At 64.6% G+C, this 26,947-nt stretch overlaps 3 protein-coding genes across 6 annotated transcripts; 1 reads left to right on the top strand and 2 right to left on the bottom strand.

Moving 5' to 3' along the window:
- Window positions 1-555: 555 nt before the first annotated feature.
- On the bottom strand, window positions 556-4,220 carry HGH1 (HGH1 homolog). Its single transcript, XM_071553730.1, has 6 exons — window positions 3,610-4,220; window positions 3,171-3,271; window positions 2,712-2,810; window positions 2,243-2,334; window positions 1,475-1,597; window positions 556-1,093 (listed from the first exon to the last, which is right to left on the bottom strand). The coding sequence occupies exons 1-6, from the start codon at window positions 4,200-4,202 to the stop codon at window positions 935-937; spliced, it is 1,167 nt and encodes a 388-aa protein (XP_071409831.1). The 5' UTR covers window positions 4,203-4,220; the 3' UTR covers window positions 556-934.
- A 96-nt stretch (window positions 4,221-4,316) lies between these two features.
- Window positions 4,317-7,499, top strand: VPS28 (VPS28 subunit of ESCRT-I). Of its 4 annotated transcripts, none has more exons than XM_071553733.1 (9): window positions 4,317-4,606; window positions 5,188-5,216; window positions 5,309-5,346; window positions 5,645-5,734; window positions 6,160-6,265; window positions 6,503-6,604; window positions 6,750-6,803; window positions 6,965-7,056; window positions 7,293-7,499. In XM_071553733.1, exons 1-9 carry the CDS (start codon window positions 4,522-4,524, stop codon window positions 7,408-7,410), a joined length of 714 nt encoding a protein of 237 aa, XP_071409834.1. In that variant the 5' UTR covers window positions 4,317-4,521; the 3' UTR covers window positions 7,411-7,499. The 4 variants fall into 4 exon arrangements, with proteins under 4 accessions (XP_071409834.1, XP_071409833.1, XP_071409832.1 ...); XM_071553732.1 differs by lacking the exons at window positions 4,317-4,606; window positions 7,293-7,499 and adding exons at window positions 4,649-4,860; window positions 7,120-7,217; XM_071553731.1 differs by lacking the exon at window positions 4,317-4,606 and adding an exon at window positions 4,650-4,860 and having other exon boundaries at window positions 7,293-7,498.
- TONSL (tonsoku like, DNA repair protein) lies at window positions 7,444-25,249 on the bottom strand. The gene is given in 27 exon segments (XM_071554232.1): window positions 7,444-7,683; window positions 7,775-7,908; window positions 8,252-8,325; window positions 8,860-9,029; window positions 9,524-9,665; window positions 10,211-10,494; window positions 10,952-11,030; window positions 11,397-11,510; window positions 11,512-11,548; window positions 12,126-12,840; window positions 13,199-13,322; window positions 13,755-13,918; window positions 15,042-15,114; window positions 16,040-16,129; window positions 16,301-16,365; window positions 16,724-16,907; window positions 17,542-17,667; window positions 18,323-18,475; window positions 19,329-19,471; window positions 20,352-20,475; window positions 20,622-20,656; window positions 20,905-21,074; window positions 21,485-21,614; window positions 23,044-23,230; window positions 23,975-24,117; window positions 24,323-24,418; window positions 25,192-25,249. Coding segments are annotated over 27 exon segments (3,909 nt in total). The 5' UTR covers window positions 25,223-25,249; the 3' UTR covers window positions 7,444-7,561.
- Between the last annotated feature and the right edge of the window lie 1,698 nt (window positions 25,250-26,947).

Genomic DNA, 26,947 nt, shown 5'->3' on the forward strand with positions numbered 1-26,947 from the left:
GGTTTGACACAAAAGGGGGGCTGGAGGGGGCCTGGGACCCTCCCAGAGGTCTCCCTGTGTCCCCCCAGGGCACCACGGGGGACCTCCAACAGAGGCATCCCCCACACCTGGCCCCCAAAGCCCTCTGAGTTGACAGGACCCCCCCCCAATGTCCCCCAGAGCCCCCCAGAACACGGGAGGACATCCCAACCCACCCCGAGGTGATGGGACCCCCCTCAATTCCCCTCCAGAGCCCCCCAAATATGGGGGGGACACCCCAAAGCCCCCCAGCCATGGGATCCCCCGCCACAATTCCCCTCCAGAGCACCCCAAAATATGGGGGAACCCCCCCAATGCCCTCCAGGCGATGGGACCCCCCACTCCCCCCCAACAATGGGATCCCCCAATTCCCCTCCACAGCCCCCAAAATATGGGGAGCTTCCCCCGACCCCCCCAGCAATGGGACCCTCCCCAACTCCCCCCAGAGCCCCTCCAAATATGGGGCACCCCCCAACAGGGGGTCCCCCCCCGGCCCTGCCCCCCCCAACCCCCTGGGGGCACCACGGCAGGTTTGGGGTGAAACGATTTAATGTGACAAGGCACGTAAGGACATCGAGTCACTGTCACAGCCCCTGGGGACAGGACAGGACACCACGTCACCGTGGGGTCCCCTCAGCAGAGGGACAGGAGAGTGTGTCACTGTCACATCCCTTGGACACAATAACAGGACATCAAGTCACTGTGGTATCTCCTTGGGACATCACATCATGTTCACTGTCATGGCTCCTTCGGGCTGAGCTTCGTGTCACCGTGAGGTCCCTTTGGGATGTGGCATCGTGCCACTGTCATGGCTTCTCAGGAGAAGGTGTCATGTCACCACAACGTCCCCTCAGGACACGATGTTGTCACCATCATGGCTTCTCAGGACATGATGTCAGGTCACTGTGAGGGGCCATCACGGTGTCCCTGTCCCTGTGTCACCGCTGTCCCTGTCCCTGTCCCACTGCTCCTGCTCCTGGCGGTCCCAGCGCCGCAGCTGCTGCTCCAGCTCCTCGGGCACCGTCACCTCCAGCAGGTTCTCCATGCCCGGCCCTGGCTCGTCCCCGATCAGCACCTAGGGGGACACGGGGACAGGGGGTGGGACCCCCACTCTGCTCTGGGGATGGGACCCCCATCCTGCTCTGGGGATGGGACCCCCACTCTGCTGCACTTGGCACCCTCAGAGCAGCTCCTGGACCTGGGACCAGGATCTGGGACCTGGACCAGACTTGGGCTGGGACCAGGACCAGGACCAGGACCAGGACCCAGGACCAGGACCAGGACCAAGACCAAGACCAGGACCAGCCCCAGCCCCAGCCCCAGCCCCAGCCCCAGCCCAGCCCCAGCCCCAGCCCAGCCCAGCCCCAGCCCCAGCCCCAGCCCCAGCCCCAGCCCAGCCCCAGCCCCAGCCCCAGCCCCAGCCCCAGCCCCAGCCCCAGCCCCAGTCCCTGCTCACCTGGATGAGCTTGTGGCAGGTGCTGAGCACCTCGGGGTGTGTCTCCCAGCGGTGCAGCTCCCGCAGGACCAGGTAGGTGCCGCTGTCCCTCACCACGCGCCGGCCGGCCTTGGTGGCCGTCAGCTGCCCGGGGACAGGGACAGCGGCTGGGGACAGTCCTGGGCATCCAGCCCCTGTCCCCAGTCCCTCTCCAGCTCCCCTGGAGCCCCTTCAGGCACTGGAAGGGGCTCCAAGGTCTCCCTGGATGTTTCCAGCTCTCCCTGCTCCTGCCCACCCGGGTGGCCCTCCCTGGATGACCCCGCAGTGCCCAGGGGTGTCCCCTACTGGAGATGCCACCGAGTCCTGGTGGGACCCCCAAACTCCTCACCAAACCTCACCAAGTCCTGCCTGAACCACAAAGTCCTCACTGAACGCAAGTCCTTGTCAAACCCCCCAAAATCCTCAGTGCCAAAAAAATCCTCACTGAACCCCCCAAATCCTCCCTAAATCCCACCAAGTCCCTGTTGAACCCCAAACCCCAGAGAACCCCAAACCCCTCAGTGAATCCCAACCCCCTCAGTGAACATTCAAAGCCCTCGGTGAACCCCAAACCCTTCAGTGAACCCCAACGCCCCCAGAGAATCCCACCAAGCCCCCACTGAACCCCAGGGCCCCTCATCCCCTCCCTCTCCAGCCTGGATGTTCCTCCTGGACCCCTCTGGTGACCTCAGTGGCCCTGAGGGACCCCCTGGACGCCCCTTTTCCCGCCGGGAATGCCCCTGGACCCACCAGCAGGATCGTTTCCAGCAGCATCTTCCGGATGTCGGGCTGAGGCTCCCTCTGCTTGTCCTGGGGCAGGTACTGCAGGTCCAGCGGGAGCTCTGGGAACAGGGAGGGACACTCAGGGGGACAGGGACACCTTAGGGGGACAGGGACACTCAGAAAGGGGACGGTGGCCCCCAAATCCCACCCCTTGACCCCAAATAACACTCCTAAACCCCCCGAATCCCATTCCCACCCCCCCAATCCCATTTCCATATCTTCAAAGTCCCATTCCCACCCCAATCCCATTCCCACACCCCCCAATCCCACTCCCACACCCCCAGTCCCACTTCCAGACCCCCAATCCCATTACCACCCCCCAATCCTGTTCCCACACCTCCCACTCCCACTCCCACCCCCCCAATCCCACTCCCACCCCCTCAATCCCATTTCCATCCCCCAATCCCACCCCCCATCCCACTCCAGCCCCACTGACGCTCCATCTCCTCCTCAGGGAGCTCCTCGGGCCCCGCAAGCGGCAGCAGCAGGAACGGCAGCACATCCACCTGCTCGCCCAGCAGCCACTCGTGCTGCTCTGGGGACAGACTGGAGTCACTGGGGGGGACTGGGATGGACTGGGACATGCCAGGACATACTAGGACATACTGGGACATGCTGGGACATACCGGGACAGACTGGAACACACTAGGATGGACTGGAACAGACTGGGAACATGCTGGGACGGGTTGGGACACACTAGGATGGACTAGGACAGACTGGGTCAGACTGGGGACATGCTGGGACACACTGGGACATGCTGGAGCACACTGGGACACACTGGGACATGTTGGGATTGACTGGGACACACTGGGACACAATTCCCACCTGGCTCCCCCACCCATCGTGGGCTCCCTCCCTTTCCCAGCCCTTTCCCAGCCCCTCCCGGGGGTCTCACCGTGCTCGAAGCAGCAGTTCCTGAGGGCCCCCACGAGACCCCTGCGGAGCTCCACGGAATCCTGGGAATGTGTGAGGGGCAGGAGCCGCTGCAGGAGCCGCCTGGAGCACCGGGAACGGCGGGATCGGCCCCAACGGGGAATTGAAACGGTAATTAGAACAGCGAATTAATTAGGGGAGTCGCTGGGAGGAGTTTGGGATGTTCAGTCCCCCAGGGGTGGCACTCCAGGGATGGGCAGCCCTTTCCAGGAGGGATTTTCCCGCTATCCCGGGGCTGGGCAGCCCTTTCCAGGATCCCTCTCCCGATATCCCAGGGCTGGGCAGCCCTTTCCAGGATCCCTGTCCCGCTATCCCAGGCACGGACAGTCCTTTCCAGAGGGGATTCTCCCGCTATCCCAGTGCTGTCTGCCCCTCTCCAGACCCCCTTCCCGCGGGCTCACCGGTCCCTGTCCAGGATGGCCGCCCTGCCCTGGGGGTCGCGGCTGAGGTTGCAGAGGAGCGGCCCGAGGTGCTCCGGGGGGGGCCGAGTCTCCACGAGCGCGGCCAGGCCGGGCCCGAGCGCGGCGGTCACGGCTCTGGCGGCGCGGGGGTGTCGGGCGAGGTTGGCGAGGAGGCCGCAGCGGGGCCCGGCGGGCAGTGCGGGCAGCAGGGCGGGCAGTGCCCGCAGCAGCGGCGCCCGGGCCGCGGGCAGCGCCGACACGTTCAGCAGCGCGGCCGCCGCGGCCTCTACGGCCTCGTGGTCGGCCGAACCCGCCGCCAGCGCCGCCAGCGCCCGCAGGGCCTCGGCCCGGCCCGCCAGGAGCCTTCGCCCCGCCGCGCTGCCCGACAGCGCCAGCGCCGCCTCCGCCGCCGCGCGGGCGGCGGGGCACGACGGGGACAGCAGCGCCGTGAGCTCCGACAGCGCCGCGGCCGCCGCCTCGTCTGCCTCCTCATCGTCCTTCTCCTCCAATTTCTCCTCCTCCTCCTCCTCCATCCTCTTCTCCTCCATCTCCTCCTTCTCCATCTCCTCCGCCGCGCTCTCCAGCGCCGCCATTGCTGTCTCCCCGCGTTGCCAGGCAACCGCTGACAGGCGGGTCTAACAGCCAATCAAAGGCGAGGCGGAGCGCGTCAGCCAATGGAATGCGGGTGCGCCGCCGGAAAAGGCGGGACATGCAGAAGGGAAAGGAGGGCTGTACGGAAAGCCGCGGGGCGGCCCCTCAGGCTCGGCCGTAATTAGGCCACGTGCTTAATTAGGCTACGCAACACACCGACAGCGCTGAGAAAGCCCCGGACGTGACCGCCCGCGGGGCCTCGACCCCACCGGGAGCAGGAGCGCCCGTAGCTCCGGCACCGCCACCTCCGACGGTGCCGCCATGGCGGGAGACAACATGGCGGCGTCGCCTGGCAACGCCTGTGATGGGCGGTCCCAACAGCCAATCAAACAGGGAGGCAGAGGCGGTGAGCCAACGGGCTGCGGGTGCGCCGCCGGAGGGGGCGGGACATGAGGAGAAAGGGACTCTGGGAAGGGAAGTCCGCGCGGAACCACCCGGAAGCGTCGCCGGTACCGGGATCGGATCAGGACCGGGATCGGGATCGGGATCAGGATAGAGATCGGGATCAAGATCAGGATCAGGATCGGGAAGGAGGGCCCGGACCCCTCCAGGCTCGGCCGGGGATGTTCCACGGGATCTCGGGCCCAGCCGGGATGGGCGGTGAGAGCCGGGGGAGTCCCGGTGGTTCCCAGAGTATCTCAAAGGGGTCTCGGTGTTGGGGGACGGGGGGGTGTCCCGAAGTGTCCCGGTGTGGGAGGCGGTCTCAGAGGGGTCCCGGAGTGTCCCAGGGCGGGGGGCGGTCTCGGAGTGTGCCGGTGGTCGCCGGTGTTTTGGGGGGTCCCAGGGAGGTCCCAGTTTCGAAGGTCCCGGTTTTGGAGGGAGGGTCCAGGTGGGTCCCGGAGTGTCCCGGTGGTCCCCGGTGTTTTGGGGGGTCTCAGGGGGGTCCCGGCGCTCCCACCCCTTCACGCTGCCCCGTTCCCTCCGCAGCCCCCGGGAACAAACCGGAGCTGTACGAGGTGAGTGGGGCCCCCCCGGGGCGGCTTCGGGGACAGGGGGGTCTCAGGCCCGGCCCCGGCCCCACCCCAGTGTCCCCCCTGTCCCCCCGCAGGAGGTGAAGCTCTACAAGAACGCCCGGGAGAGGGAGAAGTGAGTGATGGGGGGGATTCCTGGGGACCTGGGGGGGAGGGTTTGGGGCACCGGCCCCTCTTCTCTGGTGTGGGTGTTCCTGAGACCCCCTTCCCCACCCTGATCCCTCCTGGGACCCCTTTCCCCATCCTGACCCCTTTTGGGACCCCCTTCTCCATCCTGATCCCTCCTGGGACCCCCTTTTCTATCCTGATCCCTCCTGAGACACCCCTGTCCCTGCTGGTCCGCTCCTCTCCCCTCTGGTCATTCTGGTCTCCTCCTGTCCCCCCCAGTCCCCTCACCTGCCATGTCCCCCCAGGTATGACAACATGGCAGAGCTGTTTGCGGTGGTGAAGACCCTCCAGGCCCTGGAGAAGGCCTATATCAAGGACTGTGTGTCCCCCAACGAGTGAGTGTGGCCTGGGAATGCCCCAAATCCTGGGATGGACCCCTCTGTCCTATATCAAGGACTGTGTGTCCCCCAACGAGTGAGTGTGGCCTGGGAATGCCCCAAATTCTGGGATGGACCACTCTGTCCTATATCAAGGACTGTGTGTCCCCCAACGAGTGAGTGGGTGTGCCCTGGGAATACCCCAAATTCTGGGATGGACCCCCCTGTCCTTTATCAAGGACTGTGTCCCTCCCCAGTGAGTGAGTGTGGGATCTGGGAACATCTTAAATTCCTGGGATGGATCCCCCTGTCCCTACATCAAGGACTGAGTGTCCCCCATGGAGTGAGTGTGTCCTGGGAACCCCCCGGATCCTGGGATGGCCCCGCATGCTGTCAGTGAGTGTGGGGTTTGGGAGCCCCCCAATCCCGGGATGCCCCCCCAGGTACACGGCCGCCTGTTCCCGCCTGCTGGTGCAGTTCAAGGCCGCGCTGAAGCAGGTCCAGGGCTCCGAGATCAGCTCCATCGACGACTTCTGCCGCAAGTTCCGGGTGAGCCGCCGCTCCCGGTGCTGCCCGGCACGGTGTCTGGTGCTGCCAGCCCTCTGCCAGTGCCCAGTGCTGCCAGCATGGTGCCCAGTATGGTGCCTGGTGCCCAATGTGGTGCCCGGCCTGGTGTCTGGTGCTGCCAGCCTTCTGCCAGTGCCTGGCACTGCTGGCACAGTGCCCAGCGTGGTGCCCGGCACGGTGCCAAGTGTGGTGCCAAGCGTGTGCCCGCTCTGCCCGCAGCTGGACTGCCCGCTGGCCATGGAGAGGATCCGCGAGGACAGACCCATCACCATCAAGGACGACAAGGGCAACCTCAACCGCTGCATCGCCGACATCGTCTCCGTAGGGAGCAGGGGGTGGGAATGGCGGGGAGGGAATGGCAGGGCGGGAATGGTGGACGTGGGAATGGGGGGACGGGAATGCCGGGGCGGGAATGCCAGGGGGCATCCTGGGGGTCTCGGTGATCCCAGCGAGCCTCTTCCCACAGCTCTTCATCACTGTCATGGACAAGCTGCGCCTGGAGATCCGCGCCATGGACGAGGTGGGGTTGGGATTGGGTTCAGGATTGGGGCCAGGATTTGAGCTGGGATTGGGTTTGGGATGGGGGTCAGGATTGGGACTGAGGCCAGGATTGGGATTGGGGCCAGGATTGGGGTCGGTGCCGGTGGCCGCAGCCCGATCCCAACCGTGCCGTTCCCGCAGATTCAGCCGGATTTACGGGAGCTCATGGAGACCATGAACCGCATGAGCCACCTGCCCCCCGACTTCGAGGGCAGGCAGAAGGTCAACCAGTGGTGAGTGCCGGGATGGGGCTGTTCCCGCCTTTCCCTGGATCCTAATCCCACCCTGTTCCCAAAGCTGCAGACACTCAGAGGGATGGGGCTGGGATGCAGCCATTCCCAGGGTTCCTGGGGCCATTCCCAAATTCCCTGAGGTCCCAATCCCACCCCGTTCCCAAGGCCACAGACATGGGGCTGGGATGGGGCCATTCCCAAATTTCCTGGGGCCCTAATCCCGCCCCATTCCCAAGGCTGCAGACACTCAGCGGGATGTCGGCGTCGGATGAACTGGACGATTCCCAGGTCCGGCAGATGCTTTTTGACCTGGAATCCGCCTACAATGCCTTCAACCGCTTCCTGCACTCCTGAGCCCGCCCAGTCCTCCCAGTCCGTACCGGGGACAATAAACTGGGGTGCTGCATCCCACAAATCACCGAATCCAGGGATAAATAACAGGGTGTAATGGCTGTGCCAGGGCAAACTGGGAGCCCCCCAGTAAAAACCAGTCTCCCCAGTGCCCTCAGGGGCTCTTCCAGAAGAGCCTTTGGTCGCTCCGGATGCAGCGCCCGCAAAGCCGGAGATCCCGGATGATCCCAGTGCTCCTGATCCAGGTGGACTCGTCCAAGGGCCCCACGGAGCATCCTGGGACAAGGGGGGTGTTAGCTGGGAAGGGTGCGGTGACAGGGACACAGTGACAGCGACACAGTGACAGTGACACAATGACAGTTCCCACCTGCCAAGCTCAGGAATTCCAGCCCCCGGCTCCGCTTTTCCAGGGCCTGGAGCAGCATCCGCAGGCCCTCAGTGCTGATCCTGGGATTGGCTGAGAGATCCAGGGAAACCAGGGACGGGCAGGAGGGGAGGGACCTGTGGCAGGAGGAGCGAGAGGGTCAGGGGGGTCCTTGTTGTCACCCCACTGTCCCCAAGGGCGTTCCTGTCATTCCCAGTGTTCTGTGCCAGAGGCAATCCCGGGAAAACAGGGATGGGCAGGAGGGGAGGGACCTGGGGGTGGGGGGAGAGGGTCAGGGGTGTCCACGTTGTCACCAGGATGTCCCCAAGGGGTTCTGTTGTCTCCAAGGGGGTCCCAATGTCCCCAGGGAGGTCACATCATTCCTGGTGTCCCATGTTGGAGCAGGATCTCCATTAGGATGGGAAGGGGGAGGATCCTGCTGGCAGAGCCCCCCCTAGAATGTCCCCAGTGTCCCCTCACCTGGCCAGCTCCTCGATGTCCCCATCCCCCAGGTGGTTCCCGGAGAGTGTGAGGTGGGTCAGGGCACAGCCCTCCTGCCAGGGGAACACCGGGAATGTCACTGTGCTCCTGGGAATGGCACCACCTTGGGAATGTCCCTGTGCTCCCGGGAGTGTCACTGTGCTCCTGGGAATGTCCCTGTGCTCCCAGGAATGTCACTGTGCTCCTGGGAGTGTCACTGTGCTCCTGGGAGTGTCACTGTGCTCCCAGAAATGGCACCACCCCAGGACAAAAACCCCCAATGTCCCCATGTCCCCAGCATTCCCATGTCCCAACATCCCTGAAGTCCCCAGTGTCCCCTCTGTCTCACTGTCCCTGATGTGACCAACATCCCAGTGTCCCCATGTCCCCTCTGTCCCCAACATCCCCTGTTTCCTTGGTGCCCCCTGTGCCCAATGACCCGTGTCCCCAAAATTCCTGTGTTCCCAATGTCCCGTGTCCCCAATGCCACTCTGTCCTTGATGCCCCCCAGTGTCCCCAACACCCCCATGTCCCCAATGCCGACCATGTCTCCAATGCCCCCCACGTCCCCAACACCCCCATGTCCCCACCCCCTGGTGTCCCCTCACCTGCTTCAGGAAGGAGCTGACGATGCCCCCGAGGCCACCAGGGCTGGCCCCGGTGACAGAGCCCAACTCCAGGCTGTGCATTCCTGGTGGGACGTCCCGGAGCAGCCGCGCCAGCGCCGCAGGGCCCAGGGCATTGCAGGACAGCGCCAGTGCCTGCAGCGGGGACGTGTCTGCCACCAGGGCCACAGGGTCACCAAGGGTCACCCGGTGCCACCAGGGTTACTCAGGGTCACCACAGAGCCACCCAGGGTTACAAGGGCCACACAGGGTCACCCAGAGTAACCAGGGCCACACAGCGTCAGTCAGGGTCATGAGGGTCACCCAGGGCCACCCAGGGCCACCAGGGTTACTCAGGGTCACCCAGGGGTCACCCAGGGCCACTCAAGGTTACTCAGGGTCACCACAGGGCCCTCAGGGCCACCAGGGTCACACAGGGCCACCAGGGTCACACAGGGCCACCAAGGACCACCCAGAGCCACCAGGGTTACTCAGGGTACCACGGAGCCACCCAGGGTCACCACAGGGCCACACAGGGTCACTAAGGGTCACCTCAGGGCCCCCACAGCACCACCCAAGGCCATCCCAGTGTCCCCCCAAGGCCTCCCTGGTCCCCAGGGCTGTCTCCAGGGTGTCTTCATTGTCCCCCCAGGGTGTCCCCACTCACCTGGCAGTGAGAGGGCCCCGCAGAGGCGGCAGCCGCGGAGCCGCAGCGTGGCCAGGGCCGGGCACGACCGGAACAGCCGCGGCAGCGCCACTGCCCCGGCACTGCCCAGTGGGTTCAGGCTCAGGTCCAGCTCCAACAGTGCCTGGACGGACACACGGACGGGGAGGGTTGGTCGGGGGTCCCAGGCAGGATTTTGGGGTGCCAGGGCAGGATTTGGTGTCCCAGGGCATGTTTGGGATCCCAGGTTGGGTTTTGGGGTCCCAATCAGGTACAGGGTCCCAGGGCAGGATTTTGGGGTCCTAGGGTGGGTTTTGGGGTCCCAGGGCAGGTTTGGGGTCCCAGGGCAGGATTTTGGGGTCCCAGGGCAGGATTTTGGGGTCCCAGGGCAGGATTTTGGGGTCCCAGGGCAGGTTTGGGGTCCCAGGGTGGGTTTGGGGTCCCAGGGTGGGTTTGGGGTCCCAGGGCGGGTCTGGGGACAGAGGCAGGATTTTGGGGTCCCAATCAGTTTCGGGGTCCCTCCGTACCTCCATCCCGCCGGGGGTCCCAGGGCAGGTTTGGGGTCCCAGGGCAGGATTTTGGTGTCCCAGTCAGGTTTGGGGTCCCAGGGCAGGTTTGGGGTCCCAATCAGGTTCGGGATCCCAGGGCAGGGTTTGGGGACAGAGGCAGGATTTCGGGGTCCCTCCGTACCTCCATCCCGCCGGGGCCAGGGCCCGGCAGCCCCGCGGCGCTGAGCCAGTTGCCGGCCAGGTCGAGCAGGCGCAGCCGGGGCAGCGTGGCCAGCGCGGGCCAGAGCTCGGTGGCTGCGGCGTCGGCGATGGCACAGCCGCGGAGCCGCAGCTCCCGCAGCCCCTGGTGCAGCCGCAGCGCCCGCAGCAGCGCCGGCACCTGCGCCGGGGGCAGCGCTGGGGGCAGCGCCAGGGCCGGGCACGGGCCCTGCAGCTCCAGTGCCCGCTGCAGCCGCGCCTGGGGGGCTAATGGGGGGTGAGAGACCACCGGGGGGGGTGAGAGACCACCTTGGGAGCACTCACAGAGGCGGGACACCCCTGGGATGGGCACTGAGGGGGCAACGGGGGTGAGACCACCGGAGGGGGCTGGGGGGTAATGGGGGTGAGACCACCCTCGGGTGAGACCACCCTGGGGACACTCAGAGTTGAGGGGACCCCTGGGATAGGCACTGGGGGGTAGGGAGGGGATGGGGAGGGGACCCCTGAGCAAGGACCCCTGAGCACCCCCAAGGGACTCCCCAAATCCCCCTAAGGATCCCACACAAGGGTCTCCCTCCACAGGCACAGTCCCCAAGGGATGATGAGGGAATGAGGATCTCTATGGGGACAGGGAGGGGACAGGGAGGGGATGAGGGTCCTGGAGGGGACAGGGAGGGGATAGGGACAGGACAGGGAGGGGACAGGGGTGACAGGGGGTCCTCACCCACTCCCAGGCTCTCGCAGGCCCGTCGGTAGCGCTGGGGAAGGGGTGGCAGGTCCCAGCCCTGCACCTCTGCCAGCACCTGCACCCCAAAATGCAGCCCCACAGTTGTCACCGGGGCAGCCACACCAGGGCCAGCCCCCACAATGTCCTCAGGAGCCCCCTGGGCTGTGCCCACCCCCCAGCGCGTCCCCAGGAGTCCCCAAGGCAGCACCCACCCCCCAGAGTGTCCCCAGGGCCGTGCCCACCCCCCATAATGTCCCCAGGAGCCCCCTGGACCATCCTCACCCCCCAGAGTGTCCCCAGGAGCCCCCAAGGCTTTGCCCACCTCCCAGAGTGTCCCCAGGAGCCCCTCAGGCTGTGCCCACCCCCCAGAGTGTCCCCAGGAGCCCCCCGGGCCGTGCCCACCTCCCAGAGTGTCCCCAGGAGCCCCCCGGGCCGTGCCCACCTCCTCGTTGCTCTGCAGGACGTCGCCCACCAGGTCCTGGGGGGCCAGCAGAGCCCCCTCCTTGCTCAGCCGGAGCCGGGGCAGCATTCCCGAGGCCTGGAAGTGCCGCTCGGCCCGCGCGCGCCGCCAGCCACGACACCGGCAGGGCCTCGCTGGGGGCACGGGATGGGAATGGGGGCACAGAATGGGAATGGTGATGGAACAGCAGGGAATGGGGGCATGAATGGGGGTCATGGGATGGGGGGCATGGCAGGGAATCATTGGGAATGGGGGGCATGGGATGGGGGGCATGAGATGTGGGGGATGAGGGAGCAATAGGGAGCAATGGGGGGGAATGGGGGTGGAATGGTGAGAAAAAGACAGGGAATGGGATGGGATGGGATGGGCTGGGAATGGGGTGGGAATGATATAGGAGTGCAGTGGGAATGGCAGGAAATGACAGGGAATGGGGTGGGAATGTTGAGGGAACAGCAGGGAATGGGGTAGGAATGGCAGGGAATGGCTGGGAATGGGGTAGGACTGGCCAGCAGTGGGGTGGGAATGATGCAGGAGTGGGGTGGGAATGGTGAGGGAATGGTATCAGCAATGGTGCAGGAATAGTGCAGGAATGGCTCCAGGAATGAGGTGGGAATGGCACGGGAATGGTGAGGGATGGTACCAGGAATGGCCTGGGAAGGCACCGGGACACACTGGAGGGTCTGGAATGGGGAGGGAGGGTCCAACACTCACCCCAGGGGCACCGGGATCAGGAAAACGTTGTCCTGGACACGGACACGGACGCGGAGGGTGGGAAGCTGTGCCGGAGCCGCCGCAGGATTCGGGATCGCCGCAGGATTCGGGATCGCCGCTGGATTTGGGGTCGCCGTGGGCTCTGGGATCCCCCCTGGATCTGGGACACTCCCCTCACTGTCCCACTCCTCCCCCTCGGCATTCCCGGGCTCCTCGGGGGGCCGGGATCGCCCTGGGGGCACCCTCGGGACCCTCTCCCCGAGGGGTCTGCGGCCGCTCCGGGGCCTGGCCCTGATCCCGGGATCATCCCGGGGGTCCCAGCGCGGCCTCTTCCGCGCCCCCCGTGCCTGCCCCAGGTCGTCCTCCAGCCAGTCCTCCTGCTCCAGGAATTCCTGGGCCGGGATCAGCGCCGGGAGCGGTGCCCGCGGGGACGGGCCTGGCAGGGACTTGGTGCTTCCCAGGGTGGACTTGGCGCTTCCAAGGATGGATTTGGCGCTTCCCAGATTCTGGATGGCGGCTCCCAACTCATCCTCCTCCTCTCCCTCCTCCTCCTCCTCATTCCCGGCCTCTTGAACGCGCTGCCGTTTCCTCCCGGGTGATGGAGGTGCCGAGGGCTCCGTATCCCCATTCCCGGGGTGCTCTGGTGGGAATTCCTGGCTCTGGCGCTCAGAGAGCTCCGCGTCGAACAGCGACTCCTGCGACGGCTCCGGGGGGGCTTTGGGTGGGATCAGCACCTCAGACCCCCAGATCTCAGGGAATGTCCCCCCTAGACGCCAGGAACACCCCCCAGACCCCAGGAATGCCATGGTGTCCCACCTGCCCCCCCTTTCCTCCAATCTCGGGAATGTCGCCAAGATCCCAGGAATGCCACGATGTCCCATCTGGCGTGGCCACGGCATGGGCACAGCCCCCCAGATCCCAGGAATGTGCCCCCAGATCCCGGGAATGCTGTAATCCCACCTGGCATGGCCATGGTGTGGGCACAGCCCCTCAAATCCTGGGAATGTCATGGTGTCCCACCTGGCATGGCCATGGCCCCCCCAGATCCCGGGAATGCTGCGGTGTTATCCCACCTGGCGCAGCCATGGCGTGCCGGAGCAGCTGCTCGGTGTCCCGGCAGCGCTGCTGGGTCTCCTGGTCCAGCTCAGGGCCGTAGCTCCGCACCCACTCCTGCAGCGTCCCCAGCGGGGTCTGGCCCTGTGGGACGGGGGGCTCAGGGATGTCCCCAAGGCCAGGGAGGCTCAGGGATGTCCCCACAGATGGGGGGGCTCAGGGATGTCTCCAAGGCCAGGGGTGGTCTCAGCAATGTCCCCAAGCCCAGGGGGCATCCCAGGTCCCCTCAGTCAGGGGGTCCTAGCAGTGTCCCCACCCTGGGGTGCCCGGTCCCCACAGTCAGGGATTCCCAGGGCTGTCACCCACCCCAGGGGTGTCCCCTGGTGTCCCCACCCCAGTGTGCCCGGTCCCCACAGTCAGGGGGTCCCAGGGCTGTCACCCACCCCCGGGGGTGTCCCCACCCTGGTGTGCCCGATCCCCACAGTCAGGGGGTCCCAGCAGTGTCCCCACCCGGGGGATGCCCGGTCCCTGCAGTCAGGGGGTCCCAGCAGTGTCCCCACCCTGGTCCCTGCTCACCCTGGCATTGCGGGCACTGACGGACGCCCCGCGCCGGACAAGCAGCTCGGCCACGGCAAAGTGGCCGCAGCTCAGGGCGTCGTGCAGGGGGGTGATGCCCTCACAGCCCGGACCCCCCGGGTCATCCAGGGCCGCCCCCGCGTCCAGCAGCACCTCCACGATCCCTGTGGGGGACGGGGCCTGTCACCTCCTGTCACCTCCCTGTGACCTCCCCTCACCTCCTGTCACCTCAGCAACACTGCCACCTCCTGTCACCTCCTGTCACTTCCCTGTGACCTCCTGTCACCTCAGCAACATGTGTCACCTCCCTGTGACCTCTGACCTCCTGTCACTGCCCTGTCACCTCAGCAAAACTGTCACCTCCCTGTCACCTCCCTGTCACCGCGGGACATGTGTCACCTCCCTGTTCCAGTGGGGACCATCCCGGGCAGACCCTGCTGTGGGGCCCTTGGGGGGATGTGGGGAGGCTCAGGGGTCCTTGGATGGGGAGCAGAGACCCCCTGTCACCTCAGCAACATGTCACCTCCCTGTCACCTCCCTGTTCCAGGAAGGATCATCCTGGGCAGACCCTGCTGTGGGACACTCAGTGGGATTTGAGGGGTCCCTGGGGGGACTCAGGGGTTACGGGTTGGGGGGGAGGACCCCTGACCCCTCCCTGACCCCTCAGGGACCACCCCGGGGGTCCCATTCCCAAGGGACACTCCTGTCCCTGGTTGGCCTGGGGGTCTTGGCAGGATTTGGGGGTTCCAGGCAGGCTCAGGGGTCCCTTTGGGGGTGTTGAAGACCCCTGACCTGTCCCCATCCCCTTGGGGTCCCTCCCCCATTTGGGGATCCCAGCCTCTCACCAAGGTGTCCATGGTTACAGAGAGGGTCCCTGGATGAGGGGTGAGGACACCCAGCCCCTCACAGCCCCCCACTTGGGGGTCCCAGCCCCTCATCGAGATGTCTGTGGTTACACAGGGTCCCCAGGGGTCTCTGGGTGAGGACCCCCAGCCCCTCCCAGCCCCCCATGTTGGGGGTCCCACCCCCCACTTGTGGGTCCCAGCCCCTCACCGAGGTGTCCGTGGTTACAGGGGGTCCCCACCCCTCACCCAGAGACCCCTGGGGACCCCCAGTCCCTCCCCACCCCGTTTGGGGGTCCCACCCCCCATGTTGGGGGTCCCAGCCCCTCACCAAGGTGTCCGTGGTTACAGGCGGGGTCTCTGGGTGAGGAGTGGGGACACCCAGCCCCTGCCAGCCCCCCATGTTGGGGGTCCCACCCCCCACTTGGGGGTCCCAGCCCCTCACCGAGGTGTCCGTGGTTACAGGCCTCGTGCAGGGGGGTCCATCCACAGTAATCCCGGGGGTTCACGGGGTGACCCTGGGAAAAGGGGAACCCCAGACCCAGTTCAGGGGGGGCAGGGGAAGGGGGAGATCCCCAACCCATTTTTGGGGTGTCAGGGAGGACCCTCCCACCTTGTGGGAAAGGGGAATCCTTGGGATTTTTGGGGACCCTCCCAGGATTTTGGGGGATTTCAGGGACATCCCTGGGATTCTGAGGACCCTGCCCCTGTTTTGGGGGCAGCTTGAGCCCACTCTGGGTTTTGGGGACCTCCCCAGGGTTTTGGGAAACCCTCCTCTGGGTTTTTGGGGTCCCTGTCAGGTTTGGGGGATTCTGGGGACACCTCCCAGGTTTAGGAGGGATTTTGGGGTCCTCCCGTGTTGGGGGGTGGATTTTGGGGTCCCCCACGTTGGGAGGGGGTGGATTTTGGGGACCCCTGGTGTTTGAGGGGAGATTTGGGGTCTCTCCCTGTACTTGGGGGTGGATTTTGGGTCCCTCCGTATTTGGTGGTAGATTTTGAGGTCCCCTCATGTTTGGGAGTGATTTTGGGGTGTCCCTGTGTTTAGGGGGTGGGTTTTGAGATCCTCACCATGTTTCAGGGGGTGGATTTTGGGGTCCCTCCGGAGGTGGATTTGGGGGTGTTTTTGGGTGGATTTTGGGGTCCCCCCATGTTTGGGGTGGAGTTTGGGGATGTGGGGTGGATTTGGGGGTTTGAGGTGGATTTTGGGGCTTGGGGTGGATTTGGGGGTCTGGATTGGGCTATGGGGTGTGTTTTGGGGTCCCCCCCAAGTTGGGGTGTGTTTTGGGGTCCCTCACCTGCTGCAGGTAGAGCCTGACTTGTGGCAGGGCCCCCTCGATGCACGCCCGGTGCAGGGGGAGACCCCCCGTGTGTGGGGCGGGTTTGGGGGTCTGGGGTGGTTATGGGGTGGGTTTTGGGGTGCCCCCCATGTTTGGGGTCCCTCACCTGCTGCAGGTAGAGCCTGACCCGGGGCAGGGCCCCCTCGATGCACGCCCGGTGCAGGGGGGTTTCCCCCCGCTCATTCCGACGGTTCCACTGCTGGAAAACGTGGGGAGGGGCTTGGGGAGACCCCCAGGGCACCCCCAGGGCACTCCCCAGGGCACAGGGGGACCCCAACCCCATTCAGGGGGGCTCTGGGGGTCCCTCCCAGGTTTTGGGGGACTCTGGGGGTCCCTCCCCGGTTTTGGGGGGCTCTGGGGGTCCCACCTTGCTGATCCGTCGCCTCCCGGGGACACTCTTGGTGTATCCCTCGAGTTCCTCGTCCTCGTCCTCTGGGAGAGACCCCTCCCCACATCAGGAGACCCCCAAATCCCCCCTGGAACCCCCCAAAATCCCCCACTGAGCCCCTGAAATCCCCTCAGGCCTCCCCCAGATCCCTCCAGGACTCCCCCAAACCTTCCCCAAGTGCCCTCTGAGCCCTCAAATCCCCCTCAAATCCCCCCAGGGACCCCCTAAATCCCCCAGGGACCCCCAAATCCTCTCAGGGACCTCCCAGATCTCCTCAGGGACCTCCCAGATCCCCCCCAGGTCCCCCTGTGGACCCCTAAACCCCCCTCAAATCCCCCCAGGGACCCCTCAAATCCCCCCATGTCTCCTCAGATCCCCCCAATCCCCCCAGACCCCCCTCACCGCTCTCGGACAGCTCCAGCTCACTCTCCTCCTCCTCCTGATTCCCGGACTCTTCCTCCTCCTCCTCCTCCTGGGGGTCTCCCCCAGGCCCCCCCAGCCCCTCCAGGCGGGTGAGGGTCCCGGCAGCCCCCTCGGGGTCCCCTCCCCGGAGCTGCTGCGCGTGGAGGAGCCGCAGGACCTGCCTCTGCAAGGGGGGGGTCAGGGACCCCTGGGGACCACTTGGGACTCCCAGGGACCCCAGAGACCCCCTTGGGACCCCCCAGAGACCCCCTTGGCACCCCGAGGGACCCCTTTGGGACCCCCAGTCACCCCAAATCCCCACCAGAGACCCCAAGAAACCCACCTAGGACCCCCAGACCAAACAACCCCTGTCCCATCTCCCCTCCCACCTAGGACCCCCAGACCCAACAACCCCTCTCCCGTCTCCCCTCCCACCTTAAGGACCCCCTTCAGACCCCCCCAGATCACTAAGGACACCCCTCAGACCCCCAAAAGCCCCCAAGACCCTCAAAAAGCCCCCCGCAGACCCCCAAAGTGTCCCCCGCAGACCAAACCAGACTCCCTCAGACCACCCAAGAATCCCCTTCAGGACCCCCTTGATCCTCCAAGAACCCCCCAATGACCCCAAAAAAGCCCCTGCAGACCCCCCAAAAGCCCCCTCAGACCCTCCAGAAAGCTCCTCCAGACCCCCAGTGACCTTCCCAGACCCCCCAAAAGGTCCCCCAGGCCCCCCAAAGCCCCTAAACCCCTTCCCAGACCACCCTCAGGCTCCCCTAAAGCCCCCACAGACCCCCCAAGGTCCCCCCAGAGCCCCCCACCTGCAGCCGGGGGTCCCGGGCAGCCTCAGCGCGTTCCAGGGCGGTCCTGAGGGGGGGCAGGACCTGGGCAGGGGGAGCCCCCCCCTCATCCAGGGCCAGAGCCACGTTCAGCCACGTCCGCCCCTCCTGGGGGTGGGAACAGGATTGGGATTGGGAATGGGATTGGGAATGGGATTGGGGGCAGGGACTGGCAATGGGGATGGGATTGGCAATTGGGAATAGGGATTGAGAATGGAGAGCAGGGATTGGGAATGGGATTGCGGATGAGACTGGGAATGGGAATGGGACTGGGACTGGGAATGGATCTGGGGATGAGGGTGTCATGGATTGGGGTTCAGAGATTGGGAATGGGATCAGGAATGGGATTGGGAAGGGGAAGTCAAGGATCGGGAATGGGGTTGGGAATGGAATTCAGATTGGGGATGGGGGGTCATGGATTGGAGTTCAGGGATTGGGAATGGGGGCCAAGGCTTGGAGGAAATGGAGGGCCAGGGATTGGGGAATGGGATAGGGAAGGAGAAGTCAAGGATGGGGAATGGGGGATCCACAGACCCCCCAGACCAAGGACCCCCCCCCAGATCAGATAAGGCCCCTCCAGGGACCCCAGAAAGCCCCTCCAGGGGCCCCCAGACCCCCAACAATCCCCCTCATTCCCCCCTCAGACACCCCAAGGAGCCCCCAGACCCTCCAAGGACCCCCTTAAGGACCCAAAGACACCCCCAGACCCCTCCAGACCCCCCAAACAGCACCCAAAAGTGCTGCCAGACCCCCCCAGCCCCACCTCCAGGGGGTCCCCCCGGTGCAGCTCCAGCTCCTGCTGGTAGTGATGGACGGCCTGGGAATAGTCCCGGAGATCCCGGAATGTGGTGGCCAAGGACACGTGGATCACAGCCAGGTCCCGGTCCGGCATTCCCAGAGCCTTGGCCAGGCTCAGCTATCCCGGGAAAACACCCTGTCAGGACCCCTGACCCCCCCAAAACCCCCCCAGAGCCACCCAAAGCCCCCGAGATCCCCCCAAACCCCCCAGATCCACCCAGAAACCAGCCCCAGACACAGATCATGGACAGATCCCAATCCAGCATTCCAGAGCCTGGGCCAGGCTCAGCTATCCCAGGAAAACACCCTGTCAGGACCCCTGACCCCCCAACCCCCCCCGCCGAATCCCCTCCCAAAACCCCTCAGACACCCCAAGCTCCCCCAGACCCCCAAGAATCATCCCCAAACTCCCCAAAAACATCCCCAGACCCCCTTCAGACGCCCCCAGACTCCCCAAACATCTCAAAAAGCCCCCTTGGACCCTCCAAAAGCCCCTCCAGATTCCCCCAGAGCTCCTGAAAACCCCCCAGACCCCCCAAAAATCCCCCCTAAGATCCAAAACTTCCTGGGACTCCCCCAAAGCCCTTCGAAGCCCCTCCAGATCCCCCCAAACCCTCCCAGACTCCCTAAAACCCTCCCCAGAGCCCCTTCAACCTCCCTCAGACCCCCCAAAACCCTCCCCAGACCCCCTTCAGCCTCCCCAGGCCTGCCTTAAGGACCTAAAAAGCCCCCCAGAGCCCATTCAGGCCCCCCCAGACCTTCCAAAAGCCCTCCCAGACCTCCCCCCAACCTCCTTAACCCCCCCCAAAAGCCCGCCCAGATCCCCGCAAGCCCCCCAAAGACCCCCAGACCCCATTCAGGCCCCCCCAGATCCCCCCAAAAAGCCCCCCAGACCCCCCAAAAGCCCCAGAAAGCCCCCCAACCCCCACACAGGCCACCCCAGACCCCCCTCAGCCCCCCCAGCCCCCCACCTGGCGCTGGTAGTGCTGCAGGGCCCGCGCAAAGTCCCCGTGGCGGGCAAAGGTGTCCCCAAGCTGCTCACACAGGGCCACCCCCGCAGGGTCACCGGGGGCCACCCGCGCCAGGCTCTGGGACAGCCGTGTCACACGCGTGGCTGGGGGCACAGGGGACAGTCAGGGACAGTGAGGGACAGGGGGACACCAAGGGACAGAGGGACAGTCAGGGACACCAAGGGACAGGCTCTGTGACAGTCACGTCACACGCGTGGCTGGGGGGACAGGGGACAGTCAGGGACACCAAGGGACAGTGAGGGACAGTCAGGGACACCAAAGGATAGGGGGGACACCAAGGGACAGGGAGCACAGTCAGGGACAGGGGGGCACCAAGGGATAGAGGGGACAGTCAGGGACGCTTCTGTCTCCCCGCCCTGTCACCCGATCCCCGTGTACACCCAGTGTCCCCCCCGTGCCCACTCTCGTGTCCCCACACTGTCCCCCCATCCCCGTGTACTCCCCATTTCCCCCCAATGTCCCCACTGTCCCCGTGTCCCCTCTCATGTCCCCCCACTCCTCATGTACCCCTATGTCACCTTCCTGTCCCCACAGTGTTCTCCCTGACCCCCCCATGTCCCAGTGTCCCCCCATGCTTCCCTGTCCCCTCCACATCTCTGTGTCCCCCCAGTGTCCCCTGTCCCTCTCATGTCCCTGTGTCCCCCCAGTGTCCTCCCCATGTCCCTGTGTCCCCTCCAGCATCCCCCTGTCCCCCCATGTCCCCGTGTCCCTCCACATCCCCACCATGTCCCTGTGTCTCCCCCATGTCCCCCACGTTACCCCTGTTCCCCCATGTCCCTCCCCATGTCCCTGTCCCCCCATGTCCCTGTGTCCCCTCCATGTCCCCGTGTCCTCCCAAGTGTCCCCAAGTCCCCCACTGTCCTTGTATCCCCCTCATGTCCCCGTGTCCCTGTACCCGCCCTATCCCCCCATGTCCCCATGTCCCCCTGCTATGGCCCCATGTCCCCCCAGGTCCCCCCTCACCGTATCTGAGGCTGTCCCGGATCAGGTCCCGCTGTTGGGGCGGCACCGACCCCGCGGCACCCAGAGAGTGTGCCCGGCGTAGGGCCCGCTTGGCAGCCCCGAAATCCCCCAGGGCCAGCAGCACCTGGGGACAGTGGGGACAGTGGGAACAGTCAGGGACCTCCAAACCTAGGGGGACCCCAAAAATCCCAGGGGGAATCCCAGTGAGAGCCCAAAAATCCATAGGGAGCCCCAAATTCCAGAGGGAACACCCAAATCCTCAGCACCAACTTGGTTGCCCCGAAATTCCCCAGGGCCAGCAGCACCTTGGGGGCAGCAGGGACAGTCAGGGACTGTCAGGGCACCCCAAACCCGGAGGGAACCCCAAAAATCCCTGGGGGAATCCCAGTGGGAGCCCAAAAATCCATAGGAAGCCTCAAGTTCCAGTGGGAGCACTCAACACCTCAGGACCCACTTGGCTGCCCCAAAATCCCCCAGAACTCCCTGAGGGTCCCCAAAACCTCCCAACCTCCCCAAGACCCCCCAAAACCCCCCCAAAGCCCCCTGGGCCCACCTGGGCGGTGCTGCTGCAGCTCTCTCTCCAGTCCCTTCTCCTGAAGGCTCCGGGCGCATTCCCGGGCACGGGAAAAGCTCCGCAGGGCCCCGGAATGGTCCCCCTCCCGCAGGTGGATGTGTCCCAGGTTGTAGTGGGCACGGAAAAGGTCCTCCAGGAGCTGGGACTGCCTGGAAAACGGGGGGAAACTGAGCTGGGACCCCCAAAAACTGAGCTGGGAACCCAAAAACTGCTGAGAAAGGCCCTCCAGGAGCTGGGATTGCCTGGAAAATGGGGGGAAAAACTGAGCTGGGACCCCCAAAAAGGCCCTCCAGGAGCTGGGACTGCCTGGAAAACGGGGGGAAACTGAGCTGGGACCCCCAAAAACTGAGCTGGGAACCCAAAAACTGCTGAGAAAGGCCCTCCAGGAGCTGGGATTGTCTGGAAAATGGGGGAAAAGGGGTGAGGGACCCCCAAAAACTGAGCTGGGAAAGGCCCTTCAGGCCCCCCCAGATCCCTCCACGCCCCCCAAATGCCCTCACGGACCCTCCAAATGCCCTCCAGGCCCCCCAGATCCCCCCCGGCCCCCCCAGCCCCTGACTCTGCCAGAAAGATGCTCTTCCGCAGGAACTGGGCGCATTCCTGGGGCTCCCGCAGCGAGTCGTGCACCAGCCCCAGGTTCAGGTACAGCCTTGTCCGCATCTCCGACAGGTCCCGGCGGGACACGCGGCCTGGGGGGGACGGGGGGATGTGGGGGGGAATGGAGGGGGAGAACGGGGGGGAATGGGGGGGGAGAACGGGGGGGAATGGGGGGGGAGAACGGAGGGGAATGGGGGGGGAGAACGGAGGGGAATGGGGGGGGAGAACGGAGGGGAATGGGGGGGGAGAACGGGGGGGAATGGGGGGGGGAGAACGGGGGGGAATGGGGGGGGGGAGAACGGGGGGGGAGAATGGGGGGGGGAACGGGGGGGGAGAACGGGGGTAATGGGGGGGGGAGAACGGGGGGGGGAGAATGGGGGGGAATGGGGGGGGAGAACGGGGGGGAATGGGGGGAATATAGGGGGGGGATGTGGGGGTGAATATGGGGGATATGGGGGGGAAATATAAAGGGGAATATGGGGGGAATATTGGGGGGGAATATGGGGGGGAATATAGAAGGGAATAAATATGGGAGGAATAGAGGGGGAAATATGGGGGAAAATATGAGGAGAAACAGGGGAGAAATATGGGGGGGAATATGGGGGGAAACACGCAAAAAATATGGGGGGAAAATGGGGGAATAGGGTGGAAATATGGAGGAAAAATTCCGGGAAAATATGGAAGAAATATGGGGGGAATATGGGGGGGAATATGGGGAAGACATGAAGGAAATAGAGAGGAAATATAAGAGGAAATATGGGGAAAAATGGGGGAAATAGGGAAAATGGGGAAATATGGGGGAAACAGGGGAAGGAAAAGGGGGGAAAACCAGGGGGAAAATGGAGGGAAAAATGAAGGGAAGGGGAAGGAAAAGGGGAGGGAAAAGGGGAGGAAGGGGGGGAAAATGGGGGGAAAACAGCGGGAAAGGGGGGAGAGGGAAGGGAAAAGGGGGGAAAAATGGGGGGGTAAAAACAGAGGGGAAAAGTGGGGGCAAAAAGAGGAGGGAAAAACGGGAGGAGAAAGAGTGGGAAAAGGTGGGTGAGCAGGGACTGGGGAGGGCCTGGAGCCACCACAGGGCCAGGATGGACCCAGGGCTGTGTCTGAGACCCCAAACCTGCTGTGAGACCCCCAAATCCACTGGGAGACCCCAAAATGCACTCCCAGATTCCCCAAGTCCACTTCCAGAGCACCCAAAACCTGCTCCATGACCCCAATACCCTTCCACAGCCCCCAATCCCCCTCTCACAGCCCCCAACCCCACTCCCAACTCTCTCAATCCCCCTCTCACACCCCCAATCCCCCTTCCACACCCCCCAGTTCCCCTCCCACAGCCCCAATCCACGTCCCAATTCTCCCAATCCCCCTCCCAGTCTCCCCAATTCCCCTCTCACTCCCCCCAATCTTCTTCCCACACCCAGTTCCCATCCCAGTCTCCCCAATCCCCCTCCCACACCCCAATCTCCCTTCCACACCCCCAATCCCCCTCCCACTCCCCCAGCCCCCCCTCCCACATCCCCCCACCTTCCAGTTTCTCCTCCACGATGGCCAGGCTGGTCCTGAAGGCTCCCTCAGCCTCCCTGAGCGCGGCCGCCCCGCCCTGGGCGCTCTCGGCCACAAACATGAAGGTGCGGCCGATGGTGGCCCAGGCTCGTTGCTGCTCCGTGTGGTCCCCCAGGGCCTGGGCCAGGGCCAGGTGCTGCCTCTGGTGCTGGGAGGGGGGTCCCGAGATCCATGGGGGGCTCCAACATCCATGGGGAGCCCCAACATTCATGGGGAGCCCCAAAAAACTGACCCCAGATCTGCCAAAATCCCCCCAAACTGCCCCGTGTGGTCCCCCAGGGCCTGGGCCAGGGCAGGTGCTGCCTCTGGTGCTGCCACGGGGGGCCCCAAAATCTGTGGGGGGCTCTAGCACCCATGGGGGGGCCCAATCCCACTGCCTGAGCCCCAAACTGCCCCGTGTGGTCCCCCAGATCCTGAGCCAGGGCCAGGTGCTGCCTCTGGTGCTGGGAGGGGCACCCCGAGATCCATGGGGGCCCCCAAATCCATGGGGAGCCCCAAAATATATGGGGAGCCCCCCAAAGTGCCCCCAGCCCCCCCAAACCCTCTCCCACACCCCCAACACCCTTCTCACTATCCCCAAACCTGCTCCCAGAGCCCCCCAACCCACAGTCAGACCCCCCAAACACACTGGGAGACCCCTCAAAAGTCAATCCCAGACCCCAAAACCTGCTCGCAGATCCCTCAAACCCCCTCCCAGCCCCCCCAAATCCCTTCCCAATGCCCCCCAAATCCCCTCCCAGCCCCCCCAAACCTCTTCTCACACACTCCAAACCCCCACCAACCCACTAAATTCCCCCCAGACTCCCCAACCCCCTCCCACACCCCCAAACATCCACACCAGACCCCCCAGATACACCAGGAGAGCCCCCCAAACCCCACCCCAGCCCCCCACCTTGAGGGCAGCCTCGTATCTTTCCAGCTCCGCCAGACGCTCCCCGATTTTCCGGTGGGCGACAGCGCATCCCAAGGGATCGTCGGCCCCTTCCAGCAGCCCCAGCTCCTCCCGGTGCTCCTGCAGGGCCTCCTCGTAGCGCCCTGGGGGGGGGCAGAGTCTGGGGGGCTGCCCGGGGGCTGCCCGGGGTGGGCTGGGGGGCTCACCCTGCATGGCCAAGGTCTCTCCCAGCTGGTGACAGAGCCTGGGGGGGGCTGCCCAGGGGCTGCCTGGGAGTTGGGGGGCAGTGGGGCCGGACTGGGGGCCTGCCCGGGGTTGGGGGCAGTGGGGGCTGCCCGGGGGTCTCACCCTGCGCGGCCAAGGCCTCCCCCAGCCGGTGACAGGCGGCAGCGGCAGCCGCGACATTCCCGGAGCGCAGCGACTTCTCCTTGGATTTCTGCAGCTCTGGGGGGGCAATAGGGGTCAGAGCCCCTCCAGAGGGGCGGGGGTACCCCGGGGAGGGGCACGGGGGGGGGACCCCCAACCCCCCCTCGTCCCCAGCCAAGCCAGGGAAAGGATCCCACGGAGCGGTTTGGGGGGAGTGGGGTCACTCTGAAATAGAGGGAAGGGCTCCCCGGGATTTGGGAGACCCTCAGGGAGACCCCAAAGGAAAGGAACCCCCAAGAGCTCCCTCAGGAGCCCCCCAGGAGCCCTCCAAGAGTCCCCCAAGGAGCCCCTCAGGAGCCCTCCAAAGGAGCCCCCTCAAAGGATCCAGGGAACCCCCCCAAAAATTCAAGAAGCCCCCCCAGGTCCTGAGAAATCTCCTTAAGGATCCAGAGAATCCCCCAAGAATCCTGGGAATCCTCCAAAGGCTCCAAGGAGCCCCCCCAACTCCTGCAGACCCTCCCCAGGAACCCAGAGAAGCCCCCAAGGAGCCCTGAGACCCCCGGGGTGTCTGAGGGACCCCCAGAGTGTCTGAGGGTCCCCCAAAGTGTCTGAGGGACCCCAAAATGTCTGAGGGTCCCCTGAGGTGTCTGAGGGACCCCTGAGGTGTCTGAGGGGACCCCCACCCGAGGAGGCCCCGGACCGACCGAGCCGGGCCGGGCCGGGGGTGGGTCGAGCGCTGGTTCCGCGTCTGGGGGTGCCCCGATCCCGCCCCAGGCCCCGTCCAGCCCCGGTATGTCCCGGGTTATCCCCGTTTATCCCGGTTTATCCCGGGCTATCTCGGCTCAACTCACGCCGGAGCTCCCGCGGCCCCTCCGCGCTCATCGCGCCGCTCCCGCCACTCCGCCGGCCCCGCCCACGCCGCGCCCCCATTGGCTGACGCACAGCCCCGCCTGGCTCCCATTGGCTGCGCGTCCAGCTCCGCCCAATCAGCGCCGGCGAGCGGGCAGCCGGCCGCTCCCATTGGTCAGCAGGAGACACACGCCCTTCGGAGGCGGGGAGAGCCCGAGCGGTGATGGGAGGTGTGGCGGGAGCCGCGCGGGGCACGACGGGAAGTGTGGCGGAAGTGGCGCCCCGGGCACGGCGGGACCCAGTACAACCAGTATGTCCCAGTGAGTCCCAGTACAGCCAGTACACCCAGTGAGTCCCCAGTGACTCCCAGTGAGTCCCAGTACAGCCAGTGACTCCCAGTGAGTCCCCAATGACTCCCAGTACACCCAGTGAGTCCCACTATACCCAGTACCAGTGACATCCAGTGACTCCCAGTATGCCCAGTGACTCCCAGTATAACCAGTGACTCCCAGTACACCCAGAGACTCCCAGTATGCCCAGCGTGCTCCGATAACTTCCAGTCACCCCAGGTAACCTCCCAGTGCACCCAGTGACTCCCAGTGCCCCTCAGGCCAATACCCCCAGTACCCTCCAGTGGCTCCCAGTACTTCCCAGCGCCCTCCAGTATCCCCCAGAGCAGCTCCCCAGTGCTCCCAGTGACCCCAGTGCCCCCCAGCTGCTTCCAAGACTCCCAGTATGCCCAGTATTCAGCATAACCCCAGCCCAATCTCCCCAGTAACTCTTCCCAGTATCCTCAGCCCAGTGCTCCCAGTATGTACATCCCAGTGCTCCCAGTACCCCCAGCCCAGTGCTCCCAGTATGCCCCAGTGCTCCCAGTATCTCCCAGTAACCCCAGCCCAGTGGTCCCAGTACCCCCAGCCCACTGCTCCCACTATCCCCAGTATTCCCATCCCAGTGCTCCCAGTATCTCCCAGTGCTCCCAGTACCCCCAGTATGCCCAGTGCTCCCAGCGCTCCCAGTATGTTCCAGTATCCCAAACACAGAACTCTCCAATTTTGGTAAAACCCCCAAACTCCCCAAATTTGAGGGAAATCCCCAAAACTCCCAAACCAGCTCAAATTTGGGGCAAAAAATGAACCCTCAATTTTGGTTCCAAACCCTGAAATTTTGGGTGAAAATTCTCAAATTTTGCTCAAAAAACTCCAACAAATTCAAATTTTGGGTTAAAAACATGAAATTTTGGTCAAAAACTCCAAATCTTCAAACTTTGTTTTTAAAATCACAACTGTTATGGGCTCACCTAGGTGGGCCTAGATTTGGGCTCTGGAGTTTGGACTAGGCCGAAGCTGTCAGCTGACTTGAGCTGGGCTGAGCTAACAGCTGACCTCTTCTAGCCAGTAATTTTGTATTCCATACCACATTATGACATCATCTCCAGGGAAGTAGGAACCAGTGTGGGAGTGGTTAAGTCAGTCGCTTCTCAGCCCTCCTCTTGGGAGGACGCACGATGCTGTCCCGGGGGGATGGAGAGGACCAGGCCCACCACTGGCTCACAGGGTATCTCAGGAAAGTAAAATGTGTTCTTCTGGGTCTCTCCTTTCTGCTTGGGTTTGTCTCCCTGGGGAATAAGTCTTTTCTTAAGTAATGTGTAGTTAGGACAGTAGAATTTGTGTGTTTGTTATGAAGTTGAGGTGCGGAACTTGTTGCAGACTTGTGTGAGTGTATATTTGTACTCCCTTCTAATTGTCTTCTGTGAAA

Source organism: Pithys albifrons, chromosome 4 (assembly GCF_047495875.1).
Source record: "Pithys albifrons albifrons isolate INPA30051 chromosome 4, PitAlb_v1, whole genome shotgun sequence".
In the NCBI taxonomy this organism is placed as follows: Eukaryota; Metazoa; Chordata; class Aves; order Passeriformes; family Thamnophilidae; genus Pithys; species Pithys albifrons.

Coding starts and splice junctions, on each gene's coding strand:
- HGH1 (XM_071553730.1), bottom strand. CDS start 4,202: ATGGCGGCGCTGGAGAGCGCGGCGGAGGAGATGGAGAAGGAGGAGATG. Junction 3,272..3,609: donor GCCATCCTGGACAGGGACCG/GTGAGCCCGCGG, acceptor CCGGTGCTCCAG/GCGGCTCCTGCAGCGGCTCC. Junction 2,335..2,711: donor CCCTGAGGAGGAGATGGAGC/GTCAGTGGGGCT, acceptor CCCTGTTCCCAG/AGCTCCCGCTGGACCTGCAG.
- VPS28 (XM_071553731.1), top strand. CDS start 4,650: ATGAGGAGAAAGGGACTCTGGGAAGGGAAGTCCGCGCGGAACCACCCG. Junction 5,347..5,644: donor AACGCCCGGGAGAGGGAGAA/GTGAGTGATGGG, acceptor ATGTCCCCCCAG/GTATGACAACATGGCAGAGC. Junction 5,735..6,159: donor GACTGTGTGTCCCCCAACGA/GTGAGTGTGGCC, acceptor ATGCCCCCCCAG/GTACACGGCCGCCTGTTCCC.